This window comes from Lipotes vexillifer, unplaced genomic scaffold (genome assembly GCF_000442215.2).
Source record: "Lipotes vexillifer unplaced genomic scaffold, Lipotes_vexillifer_v1.1 scaffold422, whole genome shotgun sequence".
Lineage (NCBI taxonomy): Eukaryota > Metazoa > Chordata > Mammalia > Artiodactyla > Lipotidae > Lipotes > Lipotes vexillifer.
The window spans coordinates 2114806-2129013 of NW_006779087.1; the positions used below are offsets into that span (position 1 = coordinate 2114806).

At 40.8% G+C, this 14208-nt stretch overlaps 1 protein-coding gene, 1 non-coding gene and 1 pseudogene across 2 annotated transcripts; all 3 read left to right on the plus strand.

The window, feature by feature from the left end:
* The first annotated feature begins 315 nt into the window (after positions 1 to 315).
* Positions 316 to 13779, plus strand: TMT1A (thiol methyltransferase 1A). Its single transcript, XM_007452301.1, has 2 exons — positions 316 to 813; positions 13543 to 13779. Exons 1-2 carry the CDS (start codon positions 316 to 318, stop codon positions 13777 to 13779), a joined length of 735 nt encoding a protein of 244 aa, XP_007452363.1.
* LOC103080203 (ubiquitin-40S ribosomal protein S27a pseudogene) lies at positions 4771 to 5407 on the plus strand (annotated as a pseudogene).
* On the plus strand, positions 5068 to 5140 carry TRNAE-CUC (transfer RNA glutamic acid (anticodon CUC)). Its single transcript has one exon. It is a non-coding gene; the product is annotated as a tRNA-Glu (tRNA).
* Positions 13780 to 14208: the final 429 nt, after the last annotated feature.

Below are 14208 nucleotides of genomic sequence, written 5' to 3' on the forward strand. Positions count from 1 at the left end.
AGGAAACTTGCAGTAGTCTCCAAGCAGGAATAGATTTGTAATAATGGGTTGTAATCAGCCTTCCTTCTAAGGAAAAGCTGAGAACCTTCTCATTTTACTTCATGAAAAGTAAGCTATGAGGCAACTTCTGGCACACATCTATTAACTGGGTGAAATGGGCCTCTTGCCCGAGATTTTACTTCAGCCGCGTCTTCCCAGCACAACCAGCTCTTTCCTCTGCAGCTGATTGGCTCTGGAATGTGGCCAGAAACCTACTTCCTGCAATTAAAGGAGTCAGGCCTCTAACTGCTGACCTGTTTTCTTCTCTTCTGAGTGATGGCGCTGACCATTTTTATCCTCCGGCTGGCCGTCTGCATCCTGGCATTTCCCATGTACCTGCTGGACTTCCTGGGCTTGTGGAACCGGATATGCAAAAAATCGCTCCCCTACTTCTTGGCAAGGTTCACTGTGATGTACAACGAACAGATGGCGAGCAAGAAGCAGGAGCTCTTCAGCAATCTACAGGAGTTCGCAGGCCCCTCCGGGAAGCTCTCCCTGCTGGAGCTGGGCTGTGGCACAGGGCCCAACTTCAAGTTCTACCCGCCTGGATGCCGGGTGACCTGTATTGATCCCAACCCCAACTTTGAGAAGTTCTTGATCAAGAGCATTGCTGAGAACCGACACCTGCAGTTTGAGCACTTCCTGGTGGCTGCCGGGGAGGACTTGCACCAGGTGGCCGACGACTCCATGGATGTGGTGGTCTGCACACTGGTCCTGTGCTCCGTGCAGAACCAGGAGCGGATCCTCCAGGAAGTGTGCAGAGTGCTGAGGCCGGTGAGTACAGGGTGTGAGGGCTGGTAAGTAGTAACCACTATCACCAAGGGCAGCCCTATCAACTTCAGGTAGATCAAACACCCTAACATAAAAAGTACAGCTACTAGAGAAGACACTGCTGAATTTTAAAAAAAATCTTAGAGTGGAAAAGAAGCTATATAGGAAAAGATTGATAATACATGAATATGTAAAATTTTAGAACTCCTGCAGAGAAAAAAAGGAGTATAAAAAAACTTAAAGTACAAAAAAGTTTATAAAAAATATTTGCCAAGGATGATAGATAATGCATTAACTTCATATTAAAAGATGTTACAGGACTTCCCTGGTGGTCCAGTGGTTAAGAATCTGCCTGCCAAAGCAGGACACGGGTTCGATCCCTGGTCCGGGAAGATCCCACATGCCACGGAGCAACTAAGCCCGTGTGCCACAACTACTGAGCCTGTGCTCTAGAGCCCGCAAGCTGCAACTACTGGGCCCGCGTGCCACAACTACAGAAGCCCGTGAGCCTAGAGCCCATGCTCTGCAACAAGAGAAGCCACTGCAATGAGAAGCCCTTTCACTGCAACGAAGAGTAGCCCCCGCTCACAGCAACTAGAGAAAGCCTGCGTGCAGCTACAAAGACCCAGGGCAGCCAAAACTAAATTAATTAATTAAAAAAAATTTTTAATAAAAAAAATAAAAGACATTACAAATCAAGATCAATAGAATTCTTAAATCAGTTTTTTAAAAAGGAGAAAAGTAAGCAAAGCACAGGAACAGAAATATAAATAAAAATAGCCAATATATGATATAAATGTTGTCTTTCAATAAAAGAACAAATTAAAGCAAGATATCACTTATACGTGGAATCTTAAAAAAAATATAACAAACGAATGTATATAACAAACAGAAATAGACTCACAGATATAGAGAACAAACTAATGGTTACCAGAGGGGAGAGGGAAGGGGGGAGGGGCAAGATAGTGGTGTGGGATTAAGAGATACAAACTACTATGTATAAAATAAGCAACAAGGATATATTCTACAGCACAGGGAAATATAGCCATTATTTTTTAATAACTTTAAATGAAGTATAATCTATAAAAATTCTGAATCACTATGTTATACACCTGAAACTAACATAATATTATAAATCAACTACACTTCAATTAAGAAGAAATTAAAGCAAGATACTATTTTTACCTACTACACTGTCAGAGACTTTTAAGTTCAATATGGTGTTGGGGTGAGTTTGGGGGATTGGATTACCCCAATTGGAGGAAATGCCCTCTTTGGAGGGCAATTTGATAATATCAAATTTTCAAGGACACTTCCTCCTTCATCCAACAGGAATTCTTCCTATACCTATACTGCACAAATGTGCAAAAACTCATTCATATGCGAAAATATTCATTACAGTATTTGTAATAACACAAATTGGAAATAACCTAAACATCCAGCAATAGGAGGTAGGAGGCTGTTAAGTAAATTGTCGCATCGTATAAAGGATTTCTGTGCAGCTGTTAAAAGAACAAGGAAGAGTTTCCTATGTTGATATGAAAAAACTATCTCAAGAGACAGTGTTAAATTAAAAAGCAATGAAAGCATAGAATATTATATACAGTATAAGTCCATTTGTGTGTGTGTGTGAGAATATACCTATATAAGTATTTATGTTAATGGGAATGATACACAAGAAACTATTAACAGTGGTTACCTCTTGGGAAGGGAATTGGATGAGGGGAAGGAATTACTTTTCATATTATACCTCTCTGTATAGTTCGAAATTCTTTATACCTATATGTAATTTTCACATATTACCTTTATTGTTTGTTTAAAAACTAGTTTAAAATAGTTTTATTCTAAACATAGGTGAATATAAAGTATGGATATCTTTTTTTTAATTAATTAATTAATTTATTGTTTATTTTTGGCTGCGTTGGGTCTTTGTTGCTGTGTGTGGGCTTTCTCTAGTTGCGGTGTGAAGGCTTCTCATTGCGGTGGCTTCTCTTGTTGCAGAGCACAAACTCTAGGCGCATGGGCTTTGGTAGTTGTGGCATGCGGGCTCAGTAGTTGTGGCTCACAGGCTCTAGAGCACAGGCTCAGTTGTGGCACTCGGGCTTAGTTGCTCCGCGGCATGTGGGATCTTCCCAGACCAGAACTCGAACCCATGTCCCCTGCATTGTCAGGCGGATTCTTAACCTCTGTGCCACCAGGGAAGTCTCAAGTATGGATATCTTAACATTTGAATTTACTATACTAGAGGAAATGGATGTTCTGTAATCCCCAGTTTTATTTTCTAACAGAGGAAGTTCCTCAGGAAGAAAAGGACTTGAAGATAGTGTTTAGAGGCAATAATATACAGTCGTCCCTCAATTTCCTCGGGGTCCCTTCCTGTCCCCTCCACAGATAACCAAAATCTACAGAAGCTTAAGTCCCTTATATAAAATGGTGCAGTACCTGCATATAACTTATGCACATCCTCCCATATACCTTAAATCATCTCTAGATTACTTATAATACCTAATACAATGTAAATGCTATGTAAACAGGTGCCAGCATGTGGCAAATTCAAGTTTTGCTTTTTTGGAACTCTCTGGATTTTTTCCATTTTTGATCTGCATTTGGTTGAATCCAAGGATGCAGAACTTGTGGAGACTGAGGGCCAACTGTAATTCTGTCTTTGGCTCAAGGATAGGCCAACGTCAAAGTAGTAACTGAAAAAAGTCTGATTCTGATACTCAGATCCTGGGTTCTTGTGTCCTAAGACTGGGCACAGTTAGATGTTTTGCTTACAGTGTTACTAATCTCACAACACCTCTGCAAAGCAAATAACGGTCATCTCTGGCTTAAGCCCTGAGAGTGCCCTTAGGGGATCAAATTCTTGGTAGCCTTCCTTAGCTCCTCCGAAGCACCCATTCTCTGCTGAACAGAACCAGGAGCTTTCCTACATTCTCATGTAGGAAACAGTCCTTTAAAGCAGGTTTTGCCTTCATGTTGGATTGGGGAAACAGACCCAGAGGAGTTAAGAAACTTGCCTCAAGTTACACAGCCACTATGTCTGACTTTAATGCAAATATTCTTATCACTGTACCACAGTGCTTGTCACTGGGGCTTTTTATCTGACTTCAACATTTCTACCACTTTTGCTGGCTTTTCTTCCTCTGCCCATCCCCTAAACGCCGGAGTTTCTTTTTTTAGCTCTCATTTCACTTATATACACCCCCTGTGCAATCTCATGTACCCCAATGTTTTCAATTACCACGCATACACAAATGGCTTCCAAATCTAAGTATCAAGCTCAGATCTCCCTTCTAACCCCAGATCTTCATATCCAGCTGTCTACTCGACAGTCACCTGAATGGGTAACAGGCATCTCTAGCTTAACCTGTGTAACCCAGAGGGCATCAGCAACCTACCCAGGCCTGGATCACCTCTTCTCTCCTGTCCTCTTCTATGGAAAAAAATATTTCAATCAGGAAATTTCAAGTTTTCCATTCCTGAACACAGGTCTTACACTTACCCATAGATTTGGAGGAACTCCATCTCTAAACTCTGCCTGGGACAGCCAACACTAGGGAGGCTAGAAGAGGCTAAGGAGAGTGGGACAGTCACCCTGGGTTTGGGAGGTAATCATTGGTCCGTTTCCCCCTTCACCCCAGAGGTAGAAGTAGAAAATTTCTGAAGACTCCTTAATAATGTGTAGCCTCTACTGTGTCCAGACTTGACCTATATGTATAGGACCGTCCTAGATGAAAGCAGCAGTTACTAACTCCTATATGACAGTAATTTACACACAGCACCCACTGACCAAATAAAATACCTAATGACAAAATATAACCATGAATTTAGTAACACTTTTAGATGATTCAGTATTTTAATAAAATAAATCCTATCGTTTACATCCTGTGACAATGGTACAAAAGTGTAAGACATAGGCTTTTTGGATCCACCATCTGTGGTGGTGCCGCCACCAGGATGCAGATTTTTGTGAAGATCCGGACAGGGAAGACCATCACTCTCGAGGTCGAACCCTCGGATACGATAGAAAATGTAAAGGCCAAGATCCAAGATAAGGAAGTAATTCCTTCTGACCAGCAACGACTGACCTTTGCTGGCAAGCAACGGGAAGATGGACGTATTTTGTCTGACCACAACATTCAAAAGGAGTCTACTCTTCATCTTTTGTTGAGACTTCGTGCTGGTACCCAGAAAAGGAAGAAGTCTTACACCACTCCCAAGAAGAACATGCATAAGAGAAAGAGGGTTGGGAATTTCCTGGCGGTCTAGTGGTTAGGACTCTGCACTCTCACTGCGGAGGGCCCAGGTTCGATCCCTGGTTGGGAAACTAAGATCCCACAAGCCACACGGCCAAAAGAAAAAAAAGAGGAGAGAGAGAGAGAGAGAGAGAGAGAAAGAAGGTTAAGCTGGCTGTCCTGAAATACTCTAAGGTGGATCAGAATGGCAAAAGCAGTCACCTTCATCGGGAAGGCCCTTCAGATAAATGTGGTGTGGAGTTTTTATGGCCAGCCACTTTGACAAACACTATTGTGGCAAATGTTGTCTGACCTATTGTTTCAACAAACCAGAAGACAGGTTATTGTATATTGGTTAATAAAAGACATGAACTAAAAAAAAAAAAAAAAAAGTATAAGACATGGTTATTTAATCCCAGGCAGTACTAGGTATGGATTCAGACACCCACAGGTTTGCAAAGCAGAGCCTAAGAACAATACTCAGATGAATTTAAAGATTTTTTTTTTTAATAAAAGAAGGGGAAGTTTAAAAAATTGTAATTAAAAGGCAAACAACAAACAAGGGAAAACATCTGTAGTATATGTAGTCTAATTATACTAAAAGCCCTTACTAATCAGTAAGAAAAAACCCAATGGCCTATTAGAAAACCGATAGTGGGGACTTGCCCTGTGGCACAGTGGTTAAGACTCGCAATGCAGCGGGCACAGGTTCGATCCCTGGTCAGGGAACTAGACCCCACATGCATGCTATAACTAAGAGTGAGCATGTCACAGTTAAGGAGCGGCGAGCCACAACTAAGGAGCCCACCTGCCACAACTAAGACCCAGCACAACCCAATAAATAAATAAAAGAAAAAAGAAAAAAAGAAGAAAACTGATAATGGACATTAACAGACAAATCAGAAAACAAGAAATCCAAATAATCAATAAGGTTTAGTAAAAGATGTTACGATTACAAATATTAAAGCTATGCATGTTATAAAAAATACCATATTACACATCAAATTGACAAAGATATAGGAGAAAAAAGTACTGATGAGAGTTTATTGGAAATGGGCATTCACATCTATTGCTAGTATGAATGCAAACTGCTACAACTTTTCCAAAGGGCAATTTGACAACCTGTACCAAAATCTTTAAAAAGGCACAGACTTTTGATTCAGCAATTCCACTTTTTAGCAAGTTATTTATTTGGAAATAATTACAGATGGTCACAAACATTTATGGAGAAGGATGTTCACTGTAACAGTATTTATAACAATGTAAAATTGGAAATAGCCTAAATGAGAATGGTTAATTAAGAGATGGTAACTTCAGTGGTGTGAAATATTGCATAAAGGTTTTTTTAAACCATCTTTTAGAATAATACTCAAATACATAAATAAAATAAAACAGATTATAAAAAAGAATGTATATTCCAATCCTAGTTTTAGAAAAAAATACATATTCATATAAAAGTATACACAAAATCTTTTTTTAATTTTGTTTTTTCGGTTTTTTTGATTTTTTTTTTTTTTTACACAGCAGATTCTTATTAGTTATCTACTGTATACATACTAGTGTATATATGTCAATCCTAATCTCCCAGTTCATCCTACCACCCCCACCCCCGCTTTCCCCCCTTGGTGTCCATACGTTTGTTCTCTACATCTGTGTCTCTATTTCTGCCTTGCAAACCGGTTCATCTGTATCACTTTTCTAGATTCCACATATGTGCGTTAATATACAATATTTGTTTTTCTCTTTCTGACTTACTTCACTCTGTATGACAGTCTCTACTCCATCCACATCTCCACAAATGACTCAATTTCATCCCTTTCTATGGCTGGGTAATATTCCATTGTATATATGAACCACATCTTCTTTAACCATTCGTCTGTCGATGGGCATTTAGGTTGCTTCCATGACCTGGCTATTGTAAACAGTACTGCAACGAACATTGGGGTGCATGTGTCTTTTTGAATTGTGGTTTTCTCTGGGTATATGCCCAGTAGTGGAACTGTTGGGTCATATGGTAATTCTATTTTTAGCTTTTTAAGGAACCTCCATACTGTTCTCCACAGTGGCTGTATCAATTTACATTCCCACCAACAGTGCAAGAGGGTTCCCTTTTCTCCATACCCTCTCCAGTATTTTTTGTTTGTAGACTTTCTGATGATGCCCATTCTAACCGGTGTGAGATGATACCTCATTGTAGTTTTGATTTGCATTTCTCAAATGATTAGTGATGTTGAGCAGCTTTTCATGTGCCTCTTGGCCATCTGTATGTCTTCTTTGGAGAAATGTCTATTCAGGTCTTCGGCCCATTTTTTGATTGGGTTGTTTGTGTTTTTAATATTGAGCTGCATGTGCTGTTTATATATTTTGGAGATTAATCCTTTGTCTGTTGATTCATTTGCAAATATTTTCTCCCATTCTGAGGGTTGTCTTTCCGTCTTGTTTATGGTTTCCTTTGCTGTGCAAAAGCTTTTAAGTTTCATTAGGTCCCATTTGTTTATTTTTGTTTTTATTTCCATTACTCTAGGAGGTGGGTCAAAAAAGATCTTGCTGTGATTTATGTCAAAGAGTGTTCTTCCTACATTTTCCTCTAAGAGTTTTATAGTGTCTGGTCTTACATTTAGGGCTTTAATCCATTTTAAGTTTATTTTTGTGCATGGTGTTAGGGAGTGTTCTAATTTAATTCTTTTACATGTGGCTGCCCAGTCTTCCCAGCACCACTTACTGAAGAGACTGTCTTTTCTCCATTGTATATTCTTGCCTCCTTTGTCATAGATTAGTTGACCATAGGTGTGTGGGTTTCTCTCTGAGCTTTCTATTCTGTCCATTGATCTATATTTCTGTTTTTGTGCCAGTACCATATTGTCTTGATTACTGCAGCTTTGTAGTATAGTCTGAAGTCAGGGAGTCTGATTCCTCCAGCTCCATTTTTTTCCCTCAAGATTGCTTTGGCTATTCAGGGTCTTTTGTGTCTCCATACAAATTTTAAGATTTTTTGTTCTAGCTCTGTAAAAAGTGCCATTGGTAATTTGATAGGCATTGCATTGAATCTGTACATTGCTTTGGGTAGTACAGTCATTTTCAAAATATTGATTCTTCCAAGCCAAGAACATCTCTCCATCTGTTTGTGTCATCTTTCATTTCTTTCATCAGTATCTTATAGTCTGCTGAGTGCAGGTTTTTTACCTCCTTAGGTAGGTTTATTCCTATGTATTTTATTCTTTTTGTTGCAATGGTAAATGGGATTGTTTCCTTAATTTGTCTTTCTGATTTTTTTGTTGTTAGTGTATAGGAATTCAAGAGATTTCTGTGCATTAATTTTGTATCCTGCAACTTTTCCAAATGCATTGATTAGCTCTAGTAGTTTTCTGGTGGCATCTTTAGGATTCTCTATGTATTGTATCACGTCATCTGCAAACAGTGACAGTTTTACTTCTTTTCAAATTTGTATTCCTTTTATTTCTTTTTCTTCTCTGATTGCCATGGCTAGGAGTTCCTTGCCACTATGCTGAATAATAGTGGCAAGAGTGGACATCCTTGTCTTGTTCCTGATCTTAGAGGAAACGCTTTCAGTTTTTCACCATTGAGAATGATGTTTGCTGTGGGTTTGTTGTATATGGCCTCTATAATGTTGAGGTAGGTTCCCCTCTATGCCCACTTTCTGGAGAGTTTCTATCATAAATCGGTGTTGAATTTTGTCAAAAGCTTTTTCTGCATCTATTTACATGATCATATGGTTTTTATTCTTCAATTTGTTAATGTGGTGTGTCACATTTATTGATTTGCATATATTGAAGAATCCTTGCATCCCTGGGATAAATCCCACTTGATCATGGTGTATGATCCTTTTAATGTGTTGTTGGATTCTGTTTGCTAGTATTTTGTTGAGGATTTTTGCATATATATTCATCAGTGATATTGGTCTGTAATTTTCTCTTTTTGTAGTATCTTTGTCTGGTTTTGGTATCAGGGTGATGGTGGCCTCGTAGAATGAGGCTGGGAGTGTTCCTCTACAACTTTTTGGAAGAGTTTGAGAAGGATGGGTGTTAGCTCTTCTCTAAATGTTTGATAGAATTCACCTGTGAAGCCATCTGGTCCTGGACTTTTGTTTGCTGGAAGATTTTTTTTTTTTTTTTTGCGGTACGCGGGCCTCTCACTGTTGTGGCCTCTCCCATTGCGGAGCACAGGCTCCAGACGCACAGGCTCAGCGGCCATGGCTCACGGGCCCATCCGCTCCGCGGCATGTCGGATCTTCCTGGACCGGGGCATGAATTCGTGTCCCCTGCATCAGCAGGCGGACTCTCAACCACTGCGCCACCAGGGAAGCCCTGGAAGATTTTTAATCACAGTTTCAATTTCATTACTTGTGATTGGTCTGTTCATACTTTCTATTTCTTCCTGGTTCAGTCTTGGAGGGTTATACCTTTGTAAGAATTTGTCCATTTCTTCCAGGTTGTCCATTTTATTGGCATAGAGTTGCTTGTAGGAGTCTCTTAGGATGCTTCATATTTCTGCAGTGTCCGTTGTAACTTCTCCTTTTTCATTTCTAATTTTATTGAGTTGAGTCCTCTCCCTGTTTTTCTTGATGAGTCTGGCTAAAGGTTTATCAATTTTGTTTATCTTCTCAAAGAACAAGCTTTTAGTTGTATTGGTCTTTGCTATTGTTTTCTTTGTTTCTATTTCATTTATTTCTTCTCTGATCTTTATGATTTGTTTCCTCCTACTAACTTTGGGTTTTGTTTGTTCTTCTTTCTCTAGCTCCTTTAGGTGTAAAGTTAGACTGTTTATTTGAGATTTTTCTTGTTTCTTGAGGTAGGATTGTATTGCTATAAACTTCCCTCTTAGAACTGCTTTTGCTGCATCCCATAGGTTTGGGATCATCATGTTTTCGTTGTCATTTTTCTCTAGATATTTTTTGGTTTCCTCTTTGATTTCTTCAGTGATCTCTTGGTTATTTAGTAATGTACTGTTTAGTCTCCATGTATTTGTGCTTTTTACGTTTTTTTCCCTGTAATTTATTTCTAATCTCATAGTGTTGTGGTTGGAAAAGACGCTTGATATGATTTCAGTTTTCTTAAATTTACCAAGGCTTGATTTGTGACCCAACATGTGACCTATCCTGGAGAATGTTCTGTGTGCACTTGAGAAGAAAGTGTAATCTGCTGTTTTTGGATGGAATGTCCTATAAATATCAATTAAATCTATCTAGTCTATTGTCAATTAAAGCTTGTGCTTCCTTGCTAATTTTCTGTCTGATCTGTCCATTGGTGTAAATGAGGTGTTAAAGGCCCCCACTATTATTGTGTTTTCCTGTCAATTTCCTCTTTTATAGCCGTTAGCATCTGCCTTATGTATTGAGGTGCTCCTATGTTGGGTGCATATATATTTATAATTGTTGTATCTTCTTCTTGGATTGATTCCTTGATCATTATGTAGTGTCCTTCCTTATCTCTTGTAACAGTCTTTATCTTAAAGTCTATTTTATCTGATATGAGTATTGCTACTCCAGCTTTCTTTTGATTTCCTTTTACATGGAATATATTTTTCCATCCCCTCACTTTCAGTATGTATGTGTCCTGAAGTGCGTCTCTTGTAGACAGCATATATATGGGTCTTCTTTTTGTATCCATTCAGCAAGCCTGTGTCTTTTGGTTGGAGCATTTAATCCATTCACACTTAAGGTAATTATCGATATGTATGTTCCTATTACCATTTTCTTAATTGTTTTGGGTTTGTTTTTGTAGGTCCTTTTCTTCTCTTGTGTTTCCCATGTAGACAAGTTCCTCTAGCATTTGTTGTAGAGCTGGTTTGGTGGTGCTGAATTCTCTTAGCTTTTGCTTGTCTGTAAAGCTTTTGATTTCTCCGTCGAATCCGAATGAGATCCTTGCTGGGTACAGTAGTCTTGGTTGTAGGTTCTTCCCTTTCATCACTTTAAGTATATCATGCCACTCCCTTCTGGCTTGTAGAGTTTTTGAGAAATCAGCCGTTAACCTTACGGGAGTTCCCTTGTATGCTATTCGTTGTTTTTCCCTTGTTGCTTTTAATAATTTTTCTTTGTCTTTAATTCTTGTCAATTTGATTACTATGTGTCTTAGCGTGTTTCTCCTTGGGTTTATCCTGCCTGGGACTCTCTGTACTTCCTGGACTTGGGTTGCTATTTCTTTTCCCATGTTAGGGAAGTTTTTGACTATAATCTCTTCAAATATTTTCTCGGGTCCTTTCTCTCTCTCTTCTCCTTCTGGGACCCCTGTAATGTGAGTGTTGGTGTGTTTAATACTGTCCCAGAGGTCTCTTAGGCTGTCTTCATTTCTTTTCATTCTTTTTTCTTTAATCTGTTCTGTGGCAGTGAATTCCACCATTCTGTCTTCCACTTCACTTATCCATTCTTCTCCCTCAGTTATTCTGCTACTGATTCCTTCTAGTGTATTTTTCATTTCAGTTATCGTATTGTTCATGTCTGTTTGTTTGTTCTTTAATTCTTCTAGGTCTTTGTTAAACATTTCTTGCATCTTCTTGATCTTTGCCTCCATTCTTTTTCCAAGGTCCTGGATCATGTTCACTATCATTATTCTGAATTCTTTTTCTGGAAGGTTGCCTATCTCCACTTCACTTAGTTGTTTTTCTGGGGTTTTATCTTGTTCCTTCATCTGGGACATAGCCCTCTGCCTTTTCATCTTGTCTGTCTTTCTTTGAATGTGGTTTCTATTCCACAGGCTGCAGGATTGTAGTTCTTCTTGCTTCTGCTGTCTGCCCTCTGGTGGATAAGGCTATCTCAGAGGCTTGTGCAAGCTTCCTGATGGGAGGGACTGATGGTGGGTAGAGCTTGGTGTTGCTCTGGTTGGCAGAGCTCAGTAAAACTTTAATCTGCTTGTCTGCTGATGGGTGGGGCTGAGTTCCCTCCCTGTTGGTTGTTTGGCCCGAGGCAACCCAGCACTGGAGGCTACAGGCTCTTTGGTGGGGCTAATGGCAGACTGTGGGGGGGGGGGGGGCATGGGCTCATGCCAAGTAGTACTTCCCAGAACTTCTGCTGCCAGTGTCCTTGTCCCCATGGTGAGCCACAGCCAGCCCCCGCCTCTGCAGGAGACCCTCCAACACTAGCAGGTAGGTCTGGTTCAGTCTCCTATGGGGTCACTGCTCCTTACCCCTGGGTCCTGATGTGCACACTACTTTGTGTGTGCCCTCCAAGAGTGGAGTCTCTTTCCCCCAGTCCTGTCGAAGTTCTGCAATCAAATCCCACTAGCCTTCAAAGTCTGATTCTCTGGAAATTCCTCCGCCCATTGCCAGACACCCCAGGCTGGGAAGCCTGACGTGGGGCTCAGAACCTGCACTCCAGTGGGGGGACTTCTGTGGTATAACTGTTCTCCAGTTTGTGAGTCACCCACCCAGTGGTTATGGGATTTGATTTTATTCTGATTGCACCCCTCCTACCATCTCACTGCAGCTTCTCCTTTGCCTTTGGATGTGGGATATCTTTTTTGGTGAGTTCCAGTGTCTTCCTGTCGATGACTGTTCAGCAGTTAGTTGTGATTCTGGTGCTCTCATGAGAAGGAATGAGTGCATGTCCTTCTACTCCACCATCTTCCACAAAATCTTCACAGTAGCTGTCTCGAGGTGATAAAAGATGATTGACTGTTTTTCTTTTTAAACTTTTCTGTATTTTCTGAATTTTCTAAAATAATATTGGTGAGACAGTATTGCCAGCCTCTGGAGCCAGACCACCCAAGGTAAAAACCTGATTCTGACATTTGTAAGCTGTATGACCTTGGGCAGGTTGTGTATTTTCTATGTGACTCTGTTTCCTCATCTGTAGAACATAGGAATGATAATAATAATACTTACCAAATAAGTGTATTGTAAGGATTGAGTTAACATGTGATAGGCCTTACAGACAGGATCTTGCATGCAGTAACTGCTTTAAATTCTAACTATTATTATTACCTTTATGAACAGAAAACATAGATTGGCAACTCCGTATAAAATCTGACAGAAGATGACACTATTAACCAGAATAGTACCGTAGTAAGTTTGAATTTCTCCATGTCTTCTCATGAAGTTGGCCTTTGGGGCCACTGAAATCTGACATTTAATCATCTTATAGGACTTCCCTGGTGGTCCAGTGGTTAAGAATCCGCCTGCCAATGCAGGGGACACGGGTTTGAGCCCTGGTCCGGGAAGATCCCACATGCCTTGGAGCAAGTAAGCCTGTGCGCCACCACTACTGAGCCTGTGCTCTAAAGCCCGTGAGCCACAACTACTGAAGCCCACGCGCCTAGAGCCCATGCTCCACAACTAGGGAAGCCTCCGCAATGAGAAGCCTGTGCACTGCAACGAAGAGTAGCCCCCCACTCACCGCAATTAGAGGAAGCCCGCGCACAGCAACGAAGACCCAGTGCAGCCATAAATAAATTAATTAATTAATTTTAAAAAATCATCTTATAAATTTTTTTCCCCCAAACTAAAATCCTTGATGTGTTTTTTTTTTTCTTTTCTTTCTCAGGGAGGAGCTTTTTATTTCATGGAGCATGTAGCAGCTAAGCCTTCAACCTGGAATTACTTCTGGCAACAGGTCCTGAATCCTGTCTGGTACCTTCTGTTTGATGGATGCCACCTGACCAGAGAGAGCTGGAAGGCCCTGGAGTGCGCCCGCTTCTCCAAGCTGAAGCTGCAGCACTTACAGGCACCCCTGTCCTGGGAGCTCCTGCGCCCTCACATCTACGGCTATGCTGTGAAATAGGAGTTGAGACCTGAAGGGCTCGAATAATTTAAGGTTTGGGTTTTACACTTAAAATACTAATTGGGGGACTTCCCTCGTGGTGCAGTGGTTGAGAGTCTGTCTGCCAATGTGGGGACCCAGGTTCAATCCCTGGTCCGGAGGATCCCGCATGCCGTGGGGCAACTAAGCCCGTGTGCCACGGCTGTTGAGCCTGTGCTCTGGAGCCCACGAGCCACAACTACTGAGGCCACGAGATACAACTGCTGAGGCCCGTGCACCTAGAGCCCATGCTCCACAGCAAAGAGTAGGCCCTGCTCAACACAGCTAGAGAGGGCCTGCACACAGCAATGAAGATGGAACACAGCCACACACACACACACACACACACACACACACACACACACACACACACACAAAACTAATTGGGAGAAGGGAACCCCCTTTTTCAGG